The sequence below is a fragment of the Ovis aries genome, chromosome 7 (assembly GCF_016772045.2).
Source record: "Ovis aries strain OAR_USU_Benz2616 breed Rambouillet chromosome 7, ARS-UI_Ramb_v3.0, whole genome shotgun sequence".
NCBI classification, from domain to species: Eukaryota; Metazoa; Chordata; class Mammalia; order Artiodactyla; family Bovidae; genus Ovis; species Ovis aries.
The window spans coordinates 24,325,749-24,341,658 of record NC_056060.1 but is presented as its reverse complement, the minus strand read 5'-3'; the positions used below and the strand labels follow the sequence as shown (position 1 = coordinate 24,341,658).

General features: G+C 54.5%; 2 protein-coding genes across 11 annotated transcripts; one reads left to right on the top strand and one right to left on the bottom strand.

The window, feature by feature from the left end:
• Positions 1–392: 392 nt before the first annotated feature.
• ZNF219 (zinc finger protein 219) lies at positions 393–14,817 on the bottom strand. Of its 7 annotated transcripts, XM_042252184.1 has the most exons (6): positions 14,736–14,817; positions 13,307–13,380; positions 3,792–3,880; positions 2,101–3,508; positions 1,670–1,801; positions 393–1,453 (listed from the first exon to the last, which is right to left on the bottom strand). In XM_042252184.1, the coding sequence occupies exons 3-6, from the start codon at positions 3,795–3,797 to the stop codon at positions 849–851; spliced, it is 2,151 nt and encodes a 716-aa protein (XP_042108118.1). In that variant the 5' UTR covers positions 3,798–3,880; positions 13,307–13,380; positions 14,736–14,817; the 3' UTR covers positions 393–848. The 7 variants fall into 7 exon arrangements, with proteins under 7 accessions (XP_042108118.1, XP_042108120.1, XP_042108117.1 ...); XM_042252186.1 differs by lacking the exon at positions 13,307–13,380; XM_042252183.1 differs by lacking the exons at positions 13,307–13,380; positions 14,736–14,817 and adding an exon at positions 9,063–9,107.
• TMEM253 (transmembrane protein 253) lies at positions 11,081–13,955 on the top strand. Of its 4 annotated transcripts, XM_027970097.2 has the most exons (7): positions 11,081–11,201; positions 11,322–11,459; positions 11,846–11,956; positions 12,041–12,097; positions 12,388–12,498; positions 12,614–12,760; positions 13,329–13,955. In XM_027970097.2, the coding sequence occupies exons 2-7, from the start codon at positions 11,358–11,360 to the stop codon at positions 13,407–13,409; spliced, it is 609 nt and encodes a 202-aa protein (XP_027825898.2). In that variant the 5' UTR covers positions 11,081–11,201; positions 11,322–11,357; the 3' UTR covers positions 13,410–13,955. The 4 variants fall into 4 exon arrangements, with proteins under 4 accessions (XP_027825898.2, XP_060275007.1, XP_042108123.1 ...); XM_060419024.1 differs by lacking the exon at positions 11,322–11,459; XM_042252189.1 differs by lacking the exon at positions 12,388–12,498.
• Positions 14,818–15,910: the final 1,093 nt, after the last annotated feature.

Genomic DNA, 15,910 nt, shown 5'->3' with positions numbered 1-15,910 from the left:
TGCAAGGTACACTGTACCCCCTTTCTGGCACAAAGCTGGGCCTGGGTGAACGTGCACCCTCCCAGAGGAGAGGCCTCCAGAGGCCTGACGTTCCTCCTCTCATTCTGCATGCACTTCCTGAGGCTGAGCTGGTCACAGTCAAGCTGGGGTCTACTAGCACCATCCAGCAGTTTCTCAAGACGGCATTCTCAGATCACAGTACAGGAGAACAATAGGCTACTTGTTAAAATACTAATTCATGGGCCCCACCCCAGAGCCACTGAAGCCAAAGCCTGAGGGTAAAGCCCAAGCTTCTTACCAAGCTCTTTGGGTGGTAAAAAGTGCCTGAAGAAAGGACTCTTTTCTGGATGCAGTGGCCCAAGGACAGGACATAGGCAGGCAGACACAGTGCCCTGTGTCTCAAGACACCTGTTTATTGGGGACACAACTCTGCGACAGGGATGACAGGAATCGTACCAAAAATAGCGACGTCTACAGGGCCCCTGAAGGGGCTAGAAGGGTGCAGTGCCCCCCACCCCCACCCATTGTACAAAAATAAACTCTCACGCCTATGGACCAGCAAAGGCTGGCAGAGCCGCCCCTCAGCAGGAACAGTCCTCTCTGCCAGCCCTGGGACCCCGTTCTTTGATCCTCACCCCTGCCACTGCTAAGGCACTGTGACTCTCCCCTGGGCTGGGTGGGTGTCGCCCGCCCACCCTCCTCACGCTCTCTGCCCCTCCACCTCTGGTCCGCCCGGGGCTGGGATATGGGTCCCACGCTGCCCCCTGCTGGCTGCTCTACCCAACTACCTCTACCGCTGCCCCGCTCCGGCGGGGTAAACTAAGCTAACGGCCCCCTAAGAGGGCTCCCTACCTTTCTTGGCCCCCTAGCCCAGCCTCTCCGGATCTCAACAGCCCGGGGCCCTCCTCCCCTTCCTGCGGAGGAGTGGGAGGGGTCTCTCCTGATGGTGCTCGGGCATAGGGCGGGGATGCATCGGCCTGGGGCGGCCTGCGGCCCCGAGCCCTGCGGCTGTGGTGCACTTGGAGGTGCAAGGCCATGAGCTCGGGGGCTCCAGTGGCGAAGGGACAGAAGAGGCATCGGTGGAGGGCACCCCCTGGCCCAGCCTCGCCTCCCGGCCCCGCCCGCAGGGACAGGTCCAGGGGCTCGGCCTCACCGCCTCGCCCGTTGCGCAGGGTCCTCCCGGGGCTAGCGGGCTTCCGACGGGACCCCGGCGCGCCGCCACTCGCGGGAGGCCGGGGGCTCGCTCTGCCCTCTACCCAGGTCGCAGACTGCGGAGCCGCCTTGGCTCCGGACGACTGGACCGAACCCCGCTGGGAAGGGGGCGGCGGCTCTGGGGGTGGCCCGGGGCCGGCTCCACTCTTCTGCTCCCGGTGGTGGCGCTGCAGGTGATACTTGAGCGAGCCGGACTGGGTGCCCGCGTAGTCGCAGTGTGGACACTTGTAGGGGCGCTCGCCTGGGGAGGAGGGGTGCGATAATGCCAGAGTCACGATCACTGTCCGCCCCGACCCGCATTTCACTCCATGTACAGGCTTTGGGCAAGGGAAAAAAACACTGCCTCACCCACCCTTCTGATTTTAATTAAGAGGTGTTTCTCGCAGCTCTCACCCGCACCCCTCACCCCGCTTCCTGGCCTCAGCCCCCTCCCCATCCCGGAGGTTGGCCCCCTCACCTGTGTGCACTCGCAGGTGCACTTTGAGGTGATGCGCTGAGCGGAAAGATTTTCCACAAAAGGGGCAATCCTTGCCGGTGGCCCCCCGGCCCCCTTCAGGCCGGGCCCCTCCAACTAACAGCCCATTCTCTTCTGCAATACACGCGTTAAAAAAAAGTCAGAGGGATCCGTTGCCCTAACTCTATTAGGTCTGCGTGCCCCCATACCACCCACAGGACTGCTTCCCCTCCCAGCCCAGGAGGAAACGAAATGTTTGCGGGAACCTGAGAGGTTCGACTTGCTCTGAGTTGGATTGTGCCCTCAAAGGGGAGTAAAGCCTCTACGGGAGGAAAACCGAGAAATGAGGCAGGCCCTTTTTAAAAGCAGGCAGGGCAGTGGTGGCGTCAGAGTGGGCCACAATGTGGAACACCTTAGAGGAGATCCTTACATACCCTGCGTGGCGGTGGACCTCGCCTGGGCCCCCGCGGCAGGCGCAGAGTGCCCTGAGGCCTCACCTGGGCGCGGGGGCAGTGAAGCCAGAGGGCCCACCGCCCTGCTCCGGGCCCAGGTCTCTTCCTCTGCCTCCACCACCTCCTCTTCTTCGTCTGGCTCCTCGGCGCGGTGCCGGCGAGCCCGGGCTGGGAGAGCAGAGGGCAGTGGGCGGAAGCTTCCAAAGCTGCGGCCAGCCCCAGGCTCAGCGCCCTCACCATTGGGCCGCGCCTCGCCGGCTCGCAGGCTCAGGTAGCCCAGGAGGCTCGGAGGCTCACGGCGCTCAGCGGGGGTGGGCGCTGGGGCCAAGAGGAGCGCAGGGCCCAGAGGCTCGTAGGCAAGTAGGCCCAGGTCAGGAGGCTGGGGGGCCCGGGCAGGCCCGGAACCAGGCCCCGGAGCACGCAGTGGGCCCAGCTTGCTGGCGTGCACTTTCATGTGGTTCTTTAGGAACCAGGGCTCCTTGAAGCAGCGGCCACAAACAGGACATGCATGATCGAAGGAGGCCTTGTGCTTGCGCATGTGACCCTTGAGAAACCAGGACTGCGTAAAGCTCTGGCCACACACTTGACAGCGGAACTCCGGAGGCGCTGGGGGCTCCTCGGGAGCAGCAGGAGCGGGGGCGGGGGTTGCCTCACTTTCAGGCTCCGGCTCTGGCTCGGGGACCGATCTAGGTTCAGGCTGGGGTGGAGGTTGAGGCTGGGGCGCAGCCGAGGTGGCCGCCAGGGGGCGCTCGGGAGCTCCGTGGGCGGTCAGGCTGTGGTGCAGCAGCTCCTCCTCCTGGCTGGAGCCGAAACTGCACAGGCCGCACTTCCAGGGCCTGTGCAGAATGTGCAGGTGGCGTTCGCGCTCTGCCGCGGTGCGAAATTTGCCTTTGCAGAAGGGGCAACGGAAGGCGGACGACGAAGGAGCCTGGGGTCGCGCCAGGCCCTCGGTGGCAGGGGTGGCCTGCAGGCCCCCTGAGCTTCGAGGTCGCCCCAGCCGGGCCTCCCGCAGTAGAGCGCGCTCCTCCAACTCCAGCAACAGGCGCGCTGCGGGGCTTCGCGGGCGCTCGGGCTGGTGCGTGCGCAGGTGTGAGCGCAGCAGCGCACGCTGCGCAGCACGGTGGCCACAGTGCGGGCACTGGAAGGCCTGGGCGCCTGGGTGCGCCCGCAGGTGCAAAGCCAGGATAGAGTTGAAGCGGAAGCGCTTCCCGCATACAGGGCAGGGGAAGCGCCGTTCACCTGCGCGACTCTCAGACCAACCCACTGCTCCCATCCCTGGAGACCCAGCGCCCACGCCTGGCCCGTTGGAGTAGCGCTGCAGATCCAGTTCGCCGTCGAAAGCCGGGGGCGACGGCGCTAGGTGGCCGACCGGGGCGCGGGGACGTGAGCCCTGTGGAGAAAGATGTGAACAGAGCGAAGGGTGGAGAAGGGAGAGCTGTGGGGGAGACATGGATACGGAGAGCCAGAGGAACCCAAGAGAGGGTGGGTCGGGGCCTGAACCAAGAACACCGGGGGCCCCTCCCACTCACCTCGAGGAAGTTGGGGGATGAATGGGAACTGAGCTTTTGGGACCACGGAAATAATAATGGGAGGCCAGAGAGACAAAAGAGAGGTAGGGAGGGGAGGAAGTATAGTTGCAGGTACTTGTAGGTTCAGGCCAGAGCCTCACTCACCTCCATGGACCCCCTTCACATTCTTTGGTTCTGAGGAGTGTACGGAAGAGGGGGGAAAGCTGCTAGTGAAGGCAACAGGTGCTGAAGAGCTAAAGCAAGAGAGACAGATTTGGAGCAAAGGATGAGCCCTGATTTTCAGCAGTGGAAAAAGTCACCCCTAACCCCAGCCTCTTCCGGAGAGCCCCAAGCTCTTAGCACCCTGGGATCTATCCCTTCTCCTCCCTTACATCCTGAGACAGGAGGAGGCTGCTGTTTTCAAAACTTGTACTACTTTATTTGTTCACAAGGCTCCCTAATAACCCAGATTTCTTCCCCCTAAATTTTTCATTTTAAATGCCTTATCCAGAACAACCATCACCACCACCACCACCACCACCACCACCACGCCCCCACCCCACCCCCACGTCTCTGCCACCCTGGTGGTGGAAGAGACCATCACAGTATACTCGTCTCTCATTTAGACTGGGCTGTGCAGTGGGAAAAGCAAGTGGGGTCGGCTTGCCATGCTCCTCAGCTATCCAAGTGGGACCAGTTGCTCTCAGACCCCTAACTGACCAGCCAGCCAAACATTCTTCCAGGCTCCACAGTTCTTCCTTCTGCCTTTACCCTGTCTTTCTGTCTTTCCCCCTCATTCTTCCTCCCTCCGCCTGGATTCCTGATCCATTCATTTCCATTCATTACAGAGACTCATTCATGCATGGGAGAGAAACACCTCCCAGCAGCAGAGTCTGGAGACAGACAGAGGGGGAGGGGCATGAAGGGGGAGAGAGCCAGAGGAAAAGGGAATGAAGAGAGAGTTGGGGGAGGAGTGGAAGTTAAGGGGCGCTGCTGGCCTTGGGAAGGGGTTAAAAACTGCAAATACCGGATAGAATTCATCCCCTCGTTTCAAACCTTGGAGCCTGCAGTTTGATGGGGCATCTCAGCCCCTTTGTCCAGGGCTGTTCCGAGGCAGGCTTTCCTCCTCTCTGCAGGGGAGAGGCTCCCTCACACAAGAGGAGGATTACACTGGCTCTGAGCTCAAGAGGCTGGAGTGAGGGACGGGGGGCGGGGCTGGGCCATCTGCACAGATAGGGGCTCAGCACATGCTCTGAGCTGAAAAGGGTTAAAATTCTCCAGGCTAAAATTCCCTGGGCCTGGGATGTGCAGAGCTCCAGTTCTGAGGAAGGAGAAGAGCACTGAGAGGAAGAGGACTTGGGGGTGGGGGTGGGGGGGCAAGGATCTCCTGATTCTAAGCTGCAGAGAAGGTTAGCTTTAGGACTTAGAAGCAACCCCACAACTAAGATTCATGGAAACAGGCCTAGGAGAATGACCAGAAGTCATCTAGTCTATCCTGCTTACATAAAGAACTGTATGTGGTCAAAGCTAGACAAATGTGGACCTTACCTGATTTTTTTTTTTTTTTTTTTTTGGCCTGAGACAGAAAGAATGTTTGAGGTATAAAGAACCTCCTTACAATAGGCATTGTGAAACTGAAATAGGTTACTGAGAAAGAAAAGGATTCAGCAATATTTTGCTTAAGGAATTTTAACAGTAGAGAACTGAGCTAGGGTCAGCCCTGCAAAGAAAAAAGGCTCTGGAGACCCAAGGATGCTTTAATTTTTGATGTTTAGTAGATGGGACAAGATTCCATGAAGGGTCAGGTACCTGTTACAAGTGGAATCTGGGTGATGGGAATTTTATTAACAGGAAATTAATTAACAAAATGTCTTTGTCCAAGGTCACTAAACAACCTCCACCACAACTTTTAATATCTTTATTTCTGCAGCTTCAAATTAAGGTATCCACTCTCATCTTCTGGATCCTCCAAATAAGCCCCTTTCCTGAGACCAAGATCCTTGTTGAGTTCACTAAGTAATATAATGAAAGATGAATTAGTGTAGGACTGAGGGGTACAAGACTATTGTGGGCCCAGTCAGATCATTAATAGCCCTGCAATCTTCAGTAAATCACTTAACTTCCCAGTTTACTCATCTGTAAAATAAGGGGATTAGACTAATTTATACTGATGGTCCCCTCCAGTTCAAAAGTTTTGTGGTTCTGAGTCATAGGACTCTTCTGGACCCCAGAGAGATGTTGAAACAGATGGTCATCCCTTCAGTACCATGGAGAGTGCAGTGGGCTACCAGAGGCGCCTTTTTGGCCACCTCCATACCATAGAGCAATGAAGTGCTAGAGGGGCCATATTTGCCATTTTAGCACCTCACATAAGGCAACAAGAAAAGCCAGAGGATTTTTAAAAATTCTTATCTGGAAACCATAGAGGGGGGAAAAAAAACCAGTGGTACCAGAGGGATTATTTTGGCCTTTTGGATGTCACTGAAAATAGACAGATGTAACAGAAAATAGATGTAACTAGAAGAATTTTAATTAGCTATAAGGAGTGTTCTGACAGTTACAGTTTGTACATCCTGGAATGAGTTACTGAGGCATCATATTTGGGTCCATCACATTCTGTTGCTCTCCTGGGGATTCCCGGAACATCCTGGTGTACAGCCAATCTGGTATATTCAGAGGAAGCAGATGGTGGGGGAGGAGGGGGAGGAGGCTGGGAATACTGCATGGTCATAGCTGACTAACCTATGGGCACATACCCTGATTCTGAGAAGATTCTAGGGCCCTTAAAACCGCTTATAGGATAGTAAACAAAATACCTCCTGGGAGGCTGATCTCATACCAAAGCAAGTAGAGTAGGAATTGGGCAAAGCTTCCTCCCCAAAACAAAACAAAAGCACTACTTTGCACGTAGCAGTTTTCCAGGACGGAAATGCAGTGATATACAAGAAGGCTCAAAGTGAAGCTGAATTCCCAGCAGGGAAAGTTTCCCCAGAGGGTAGCCTCAAATCAACAAAACCCACTGAGAGAACCTCCTAGGCTCAGTCAGGATCTCCAGAATCATCTCCTTACCAAAGAGGTCCCAAGAACCTGATCCCACAAGTTTTTCTCAGTCGGAGAAAGCACTGACAGAACCCAGAGCCCCAGATTTTATGAAATGACCTGGAACCCAGATCACGCATGCATTGCCCGTGGGCAATAATCAGAGTTTTCTATACTCAGGCCCTAAACACCAACCATGAGACTTAGCCAGGCAGTAGCACTGACCTACTCCCCACCCTCAGTGGGAATCAAGGGTTATTTTGCCCTTATTTGGGTTCTACAGGGATGTAGGGCCAGGGATAGGGATCCAAAATCTTTCCAAAGCAATAGGCCAATTCCTTTTATATGCTAGGAGACCTGGTGGGAAAGGGGGTGTGGACCATCAAGGGTTGGTGAGAAGACTCTTAGAAACAACAGGGACAAGTATATAGATGCATCTGCTGTCTGGAGGACCATGAAGATTCTCTCTCAAACTTTGTGTTTCCAAACCTTTTAGGGTCAAAGTGTAAGGGGCAATGGTCAGGACTTGAAGTATAGGGCCTGCAGGACAGTGACTAGATCTCTGTCTCCGGTCATCTCTACACTTGATGTTTTTCCCTCTGAGAATGTTCACGCCCTCCAAGTCCTCTAACAATTATGATTAATGCTGTACTAGATGGAGTTGAAAGGGAAGTTCTTAGGTGGTTAGAGTCAAGACCACCTTTATCACATGGACACGCCACTAGTTCACTTTTATGGCCTCCTTTCCATGGTCCTCTGAGCTGTGCTGCTCAGGTGGCTCCCCTAAAACTGACCTCACAGCACAGCCTGCCCACCTTTTAGACTGAGCTCTTGGTAAAGCCTGCTTCCTTCCATCCTCACTACCCTGAGTGGGGGTTACAGACCTCAGTTGTGGGTTTCAAATGGACAGCAGGAGGTGAGAGGGAAGTACACCTGCTCACCTACAGCCACCCCACCATAGTGAATCTTATCCCAGAGGCATGTCCCAAGTTGACCCCTCTTCTGAAAGTTGCAAAGGACCTGGATCTGGGGGAAGGGCATGCAGCCAGCCCTAAGCCCCCTTAGCTGGAGCTGACCCTAGAAAGGTCAGGGTCTCAGCACCCATATGAACCTCAGTTCTCAGATAAGGGGGTGGGGAGTGGGTAGGAAAGCCTCTGGGAAAATCTCCCTCCCAGAAGTAGGTTGGCAAGTAGGGCAAGACCTTTGATCTTGCACAAGAGGTTCTTCTAGCAGCACCCCGGGCCCCTCCCGGGGAAGATAAACCAGAAGGATGATGGGGGACAGGGTTGGGAGACTGGGAGGCCAAGGCTCAGCTACCCGGGCCCGGAGAACAAAAGCTGAGTTGCAGCCGCCTCCGCCGCTGCCGCCGGCCGAGCTCTTTGTGACACTTTGTTTGGGACGCAGAGAGGGAAGCACCCCCCCATCCTCTCCCCTCCCCCATCCCCCGCTCCCGGAGAGTTTGGGTCCCTTCCCCCTCCTCCTCCATCAGCCCTACCTGGGCCGGGGGGCACTCATCCACTCTGGTTCCCAGTTCGGCCGCCCGGCACCCCCAGGCCCCTCGCGCCCTGCCTTCGGGCCCCTACAAAGACGACCGCCCCCCCACCCCCGCTGGCCTTTCCCCTTTGGTGTCCGCTTTCCCGACTCCCCCACCTGCCCCCCCTCCTTCGAGGCCCCCCTAGCTCTCAGGCTTCCGTGGCCGCCGCCCCCACCCCGCCCCCCCAGGAGCTCTGGGCGAAGTTTGCTTGGGGCCGAGCCGGCGCCCCTCCCCCGCCCCCGCCCCCTGCACCTGCTCCGAGCCGGGCGCGCGTAGCGGGGGCCCCCCCTCCGGAGGGGGGGCGGGGGCCGGGGGCGGGGGCCGGGTGGCTGAGGGGGGGCCGGGAGTGGGGGGAGCGGCTACTCACGAGCCCCGGGCGGGCGGCGGCGGAGCGGGCGGCGGCGGCGGCGGCGGGCGGCGGGCCGGCGGCGCGGGCGTCAGCGTTACGTGGGGCCGGGGGAGATGCGCCGGGCCCCGGCCCCCCCGCCCCCGGCCCGGCCCCCGCCCCCTCCCCGGTCCCCCGCCCCCGGCCCCGGCCCGCATTGTGTGCGGCGGGAGGCGGCCCGGCCATTAGCATGCGGGGGGCGGCGCGGCGGGGCTGGGAGCCGCACGGGAGCGGGAGCGGGAGCGGGGCTCCGGCTCCGGGGACAGGGAGCAGGGGACCCCGGGAGCCACGAGAGGCGGCCGCCAGGGGCGGGGTGCGGGCCGTTTGGAGACTGGGGGCGCTGTCGGAGGAGGGGGGGAACGGGGGTGGGGCGCACGGATGATTCCAACAGGAGACTGGAAGAGATTTTGAAAGGTCATCTCGTCCTTCCCCCAGCCTCCAAGCAGGACTGCCCCTCCCACCCTAAACCCGGACATACCAGGGAAGGAGCTGGCTCTGCCGCTCTTTCTGCCCCAACATGCACAGACTCGGGAAGTTCTTCCTGGGGTTTTATCTCAAAGCCTCTCCCTTACAATTTCTGTCTCTCTTTTGGGGGAGGAGGAGGGGCGATTTTAGAGATAGTTAATGTCGGCCGTGTTAAGAAACATTAAAGTTACTGTTCGGTCCTTTCTGTTCTCGATAAACAATTCCTGCTCCTTCCTCTCGAGTTCTATTTTTCCATTCCTTAAGTTACTTTAATGGCTCTTCAATACAACAAATATTTACTGAGTGCTTACTAAGTACCAACCACTATGCTCAGGGCCGTGGGGGATGAACACAGTAGGGGAATGTGGTACTCTCCCTCGAGGAGATTGTAATCTAGACAGGGACTACAAATTTGTAAACTGGACACTTAGATTTGATCAATATTTCACTGAATGCCTGATCACATATTTAATAGTATACAATCCTTCCAATAACACTTCTATAATTAGTCTGCATTTACAGGTAAGGAAAATGAGGCTAGACTCTTTCCACTGGCCTACCAGTTATGGGATACTCAGTGCAAGCCCAACATCTCACATTCTGTCAGGCCATCACCACAAAATAAAATTAATATACATAAGGATAGAGAGAGTAGACAGAACAGTTCTCAAGATCCCTTTAAATGTGATTCTCACTGCCCAGTAAAGAAGAGGGGGCACAGTGTTTCAGTGAGTTGGCGCAGCACTGAACAGGGCAAAAGTGGCTCACATAGAAGGCCACTTGCCTCCCAGGACCCTGCCTCCTAGTTCTAACTCCTGGGGTCTTCTGGCTCAGTCTTCTGTCATCAATTAATAATAGCGACTCACATTTATTGATCGTGTAGGTGCCAGGTGCTGAACTGAATAGGTTCATATGCATTTTCTCTTTTAATACTTAAGGCAACCCCTTGAGATTGGTATTAATTTGCCTTTAATGATAAGAAAACAGAGATTAAGTAACTTGCCCAAGGTCACCTGGGTTGATCTGGGATTTGAACATAAATCTGGTTGCCTCCAGAAGTCAGGCTTGCACCAAGGTGGGCTTTTCCTACTTTTGATCTACAGAATATATATTTGGGCCCAGGTGATTCTGCTTCTTTATTGCTGTTCAGTAGCTAAGTCATGTCTGACTCTTTGCGACCCCAGGAACTGCAGCACACCAGGCCTCCCTGGTGTGTAGAAATAAATGACCCCAGCTTAGCTTCTGAATAAGTGCTGTAATGGCATCAGGTATATCAGTATAAACTAATCAGCATCATTAATGGTACCCACCCTGAGTCAACAACCCTTCCCAGTCATATTACTGTCCCCCTTTTAATCACTCAGTTTCAACAAACTGAGGTTCAAATTGGTAGAATAATGTATCCAAGGCCACACAGCTGGGAAAGGGTCAGAGCTTGCCTGGCTGCAAGGCAACGTCTGTCCCTCAAAAATATTAATTGTTGCAATAGTGTCCTTTCCAAGGCTGACCATTTAAGGACCAGTCTTCTAACATGTCTAACTACAGGTTATCACTGAGTCAAAAACAATCCCTACTATAAATAGAGCTCTCCATCCACTTAGTCAGTGCCCAATCCAGAATAAATCCTTCAAGAAAGGAATGAGAGAGGAGAAATTGTCCAGAAAGTGAGAGATAAGAAGCTAGGTCTTAGCTGGTCTTGGAAAAAACCTTCAAGTGGTAATGATGGGACTAATCCAGAGAGTGAGGTGGGATTTCCCTACAGAATGACAAGTAATTTAAGGAGGAAGCCCCCTAAAAAAGGAAAAAGATTAGGTGGAAATGGGACATTGGAGCCCAAGGTCATAGTATCCATGTGGATAAGGTGAGTGATCAGAAGAGGCACCAAGGATGGGCAGAGACGGGGTCAACAGGAAATGGGAACAGAATGAGATAGGGCAAGGTGTCTTGTAGAGTGAACTGAGGCTAGTGTCTACCCACCGCCACTCCCTGGATCCATAGGCCCTCATAGGGACCTTTGCCCCACCACACCTCAGCCCTGATAGCCTGTCTCTGCCAGGACAAGTTTGTCATCTGCTCTGAGCTACCAGGGGCCCCGCCAGGAACTCCAGGCCCGATTGGGACCCATCCCTTTGGAGCAGCTGCTTCAGACTAGGTAGGTGTAAGGACCCTAAGTCTCAACTTCCTGGATACTGAAAGCAGGCAGAGGGGCAGCTGAAAGAGATGTTGCTGGATGTCCTGTCTTCTGATGGGTGTCATACTGCATTTTCCCCAGGCTAGAAATCACGGAGCTCTAGTGGTCAAGGGAGCCATGGAGGACAGAGCTGGTCAGCAAGAGAGACCTAGCCTTCGTCTGGAAAAGCTACAGCACTGGGCCAGGCACAGGCAGAGTGGGCGCCTCCTGGTGCTGGCGGTGAGGCCAAGCTGCCCCACCCCGACCTTCAGCATGTTCACTTGTACCCCCAATTCAGTTCTACACATGTTTTGTAAGCACTTATCACGTGCCTGAAACTATGCTAGGCTGAGTGGGAGGAGGGTGGAGGAAATATTGAATAAACAAGGCAAGACTCTTAATCTCCAAGTAGATTCTCCATATGGGGAAAACACACAGGTAAGTAACTGAACTACAGCATGAGGCAGGAAAAAATTAAATGATATCTCCTTCTCCTTATGGCCCTTGGTTGACTACTCTCTGGCACTATGCATTCTTCCCAATCGCTGATCTATGTACGAGGCAAAGATTGGGAGGAAGGGAGTTCCTGACAGTTTCCCTTCAACTACACTGCATCTGGCCTCCAGGTGAGCCAGCTATGGCTGGCAGTGGCTATGGTGCCCTTTGCTGTCTCAGTAGCCTGCCTGAACTCTGCTTGTCACATGACCACAGCACTGCCACTTGGGCCTGGCATACTGGTAAGAACTACCACGTGGGAGGGTAGAAGGAAGGGCCCCTCTCTAACAAGCCAGACCTCACCACTTGCCTTTCTCATCATTCAGGGTCTCCTCACTGGGATTGTTACTCTTGAGCTGCGCAGAGCACCCCGTCTCTGGAAGGTGAGAGGGGGAAAAGAATGTAGTACTATTCTCCCACCCCCTGAAACACATACACACATGCACATCTCAGTCTAGGAAGTGAATTTCTAACTGTTGACTAATTATGTCAGCTCTCTGCCCATGACTGGCCTAAAACCCTGAGGGGGTAAAATAAGAAAGTTAAAGGGCTGATGGTCTTGTTTGGAGGTGGAGGAATAGGAGCTGAGTTTTGTTTTCAGCTAGGCTACAGGTGGGGCTTGAGGTTCCAATGAGTCCCCTAGGCTGGCAGGACTCAACTGGCTCACTGGCAGGTGCGCGCCATGATGATATTCAACACCTTTAATCTGATCTCGGGCTTCATCGCATTGGTGGTTGAGGTGATGAAGACAGCCTTGATGTCTGCCCGAACCATCCCCTCCGAGGTACAAGTGAATAAAGGAGAATGTGGGAGGATGTGGAGGCAAGAGGAGGGGAAAGGACAAGGGCAGATAAGTGCAGGGTCCCCTGCAGCACACCCTCAGCCCCATCTACCTACAGCTAGCTGGCTTGTTGGTGCTGGAGCTCAGCGCTGAGGCCTTCACCCTAGGGGGAGTGCTGGTCTCAGCATACTCCCTGTTCCTGCTGAGCCAGAGGAAGCCAAGATGCTGCAGAAGCCAGAGTCTTCGCTACCAGGAGCTACAGGAGGTATTGAGGGCTGGGAGGAAGCAGAGAGCTAGAAACTTATTTTTTCACTGGCTATTCTGGTCAATGGTACTTAAGGGAGAATAATGTGGTGGGGCAGGAGGGGTTGTTAAACTGAAACTTATTAGTTTTCTGGCTTTGGACATGTCTCTCCTAGTGATGGCTAGGAGACTCAGATGGTAAAGCGTTTGCCTGCAGTGCGGGAGACCTGGGTTCGATCCTTGGGTTGGGAAGATCTCCTGGAGAAGGAAATGGCAACCCACTCCAGTACTCTTGCCTGGAAAATTCCATGGACTGAGGAGCCTGGTAGGCTACAGTCCATGGGATCCACAAAGAGTCGAACACGACTGAGCGACTTCACTTTCCCTTTCTCCTAGTGATGAGTAACAGGAAACTGAGTATCTAAATGGTTGGGGCTAGAAATGTGGGAGAGCATTAGGAATGTGACTAAATACTGGAAGGACTATGTGAACATAAGGGAAAAAATGGGAGAGGAGGAAGCTGCATCTCTCTGGGATTCCTCCTTTCTCACCCTTGATGTTTGCTCACCTCACAACTGTCTGGTTTTCAGGGCCTCTCAGAGTTGGAGGAAGTTCCTGAGTTGGAGACTGGTCCCACAGTGGCTAGCACAGCAAAGAGAACAAATGAGTGAGCTGGCAAGTGGAAGCAGACATGTGCTGCCCTCCTATCCGATGGGAACATTCTCCAGACTCTCCTGCACCGCATCCCCCTGAACTCCAACTAGATGGAGTCCCCCGACACATACATGAAGTCTTGTGGAGTGCCTTCAATTTTCCCTCTGACTAGGCCCCTTGCTTTACCCTTCCCTGCTGGGGAAAGCAACACCTAGAGTGAGTCTGCCATCACCTCACAGCCCTGAGAATCTGACTGCCTGCAAGATAAGACATCCTTAAACTAACTTTCAGCTAGATCCATTTCCTCCCTTCCATTCTTACCCACTGCCTCCCCAGCTTCACATCTGCCTCATCTCACTGTTTCCAAGATTTCCACCTTTCACAATCCCATTCACTCCAAACCCGGGTTCCTGTACACGCCCACTCTCTGAGATCCATTCACCACTGGTGCTTCCGTTCTCTCACTTCGATCTGGTGCCTTTCTACTCTAGCAGAAACTACAAATCCCAGGATGCCTCGCCGCCCCGTGGCCTGCTGGGAAATAAAGAGCCTTTCCTTCTGTGGTGGGGGCGCTGTGCATCTGCTGAGTGACGCGAGGCGCTGGAAATCTGGGCCTAGACGAGCGTTTCCTCGGACGCGACCACTGGCCCCGCGTGCAGGGAGGAGCCGGGAGGGCAGTTTTACACGGGGGCGCCACCACTCCAACCTCGGTAACTGAGAACTGACTGGGGTTCTATATTCCTCCATCTGGTAGCTTCGGAGACCGGCTGGGGTTGAGGGCTGCCCCTCGGCAGAGCTGGGGTTTCCCAGATGCTGTCTCCGTGCCCCCTCCCACAGTGCCCAGGTCCAAAGTCCTGAGACTTGGAGCGCGCGCGAGAAAGGGGTTGGAGATGATGAGTCAGAAGCCCAGGGCCCTGCTCATCCCCCTCCCCCGGGGCCTAGGCGCCTGAGGAGGACGGACTGGCTGGGCAGACGGGGTGGACAGGGCAGGAAGAGGGAGGGACACGGCGACCCAAGCTAAGGTTTTCCCGCCTCTTGTGAGCTAGCCGGTGTAACGATCCCGCGTTGCAACCACCCTTTCCAAGGCGGGAGCGATACTGCGCAGGCTCAGCCTCTCGGCAGCCCTGCCGACCTTTGATCGCAGCTGCGGCGCGCTTGCAGAAGCTCTGGTTGTGCGCAACCCCCACCGTTTATGATCTTTGCAATTGTGCAAAAATGGCAAGTTCAGGTGGGCTTGAGAAAAGCCCAGGAAAACGAGGGCACCCAGTAGCACCAACCCGACAGCTTGCTAGCCGCTAGAGAAACTAGAAATTGACCAGAGCTGCAATACTAAGAAAACTCACCCCAAATTCACATAGTGCCGGGATGGGTGTGCGCCTCACACTCATTTTTGTTCCCACTTGAGAAGGCTGCTTCTCCAGACTTAACCAAGCCCAGGCACCAGTGAGGAAAGAGCGCAGCCTGGCTGCATTGCCCTGACATTGCAGTGGAGCCCGCTGTTTGTGACACCTTGGGAGTGGTAATAGTTGCCCTATGACAAGATTGTGTGAGTATTAGTGGGTGGGGACAGTTCTGGGATTAGGCTGTGGAATGAGGAAACAAAATCTCCCTCACTCCCCCAGTCTAAATGACAGAATAATGGAGAGCTCATCTGTGAAGCACTCACAATAATTTTCCTCAAAATCAGAAGGTGGTGGTAGCTGAAGAAGCTAGGAATAAAAGTCAACAATTCATTCTTAACTGTCTTCCACATAGGAGCAACAAGTTTTAGGATATGATCAGATATCTAGGAATTGCATTTTAGTTCTTGGAAAAGTTCAGTTACCATGCAGATAAACCTTGTATCAGGTTAGACTAGGTTGTGCTGTGGTAACAATGCCAAAATCTCAATGGCCTAAACCCACAAAGGTTTACTCTCTGGCAGGGTGCTCTGCTCTTTGTAAATTATTCAGGTACCCAAGTCCATAGACCACCACCATTATGAGATACAACCATGTCAGTTCAGTTCAGTTCAGTTGCTCAGTTGTGTCAGACTCTCTTCGACCCCATGAATCGCAGCACGCCAGGCCTCCCTGTCCATCACCAACTCCCGGAGTTTACCCAAACTCATGTCCATCGAGTCGGTGATGCCATCCAGCCATCTCATCCTCTGTCGTCCCCTTCTCCTCCTGCCCCCAATCCCTCCCAGCATCAGGGGCTTTTCCAGTGAGTCAACTCGTCGCATGAGGTGGCCAAAGTATTGAAGTTTCAGCTTCAGCATCAGTCCTTCCAAAGAAATCCCAGGGCTGATCTCCTTCAGGATGGACTGGTTGGATCTCCTTGCAGTCCAAGGGACTCTCAAGAGTCTTCAACACCACAGTTCAAAAGCATCAGTTCTTCGGCACTCAGCTATCTTCACAGTCCAACTCTCACATTCATATATGACCATTGGAAAAACCATAGCCTTGACTAGATGGACCTTAGTCGACAAACTAATGTCTCTGCTTTTTAATATGCTATCTAGGTTGGTCATAACTTT

Bases quoted from the DNA above. Each gene is read 5' to 3' on its own strand.
- TMEM253 (XM_027970097.2), top strand. From the start codon at position 11,358: ATGGAGGACAGAGCTGGTCAGCAAGAGAGACCTAGCCTTCGTCTGGAA. The intron at 11,460-11,845 runs GTGAGGCCAAGC...TCTGGCCTCCAG, and splicing joins GGCGCCTCCTGGTGCTGGCG to GTGAGCCAGCTATGGCTGGC. The intron at 12,499-12,613 runs GTACAAGTGAAT...ATCTACCTACAG, and splicing joins CCCGAACCATCCCCTCCGAG to CTAGCTGGCTTGTTGGTGCT.
- ZNF219 (XM_042252184.1), bottom strand. The intron at 1,802-2,100 runs GTATGTAAGGAT...CGTGTATTGCAG, and splicing joins GAGGTCCACCGCCACGCAGG to AAGAGAATGGGCTGTTAGTT. The intron at 1,454-1,669 runs GTGAGGGGGCCA...CCTCCTCCCCAG, and splicing joins GCACCTGCGAGTGCACACAG to GCGAGCGCCCCTACAAGTGT.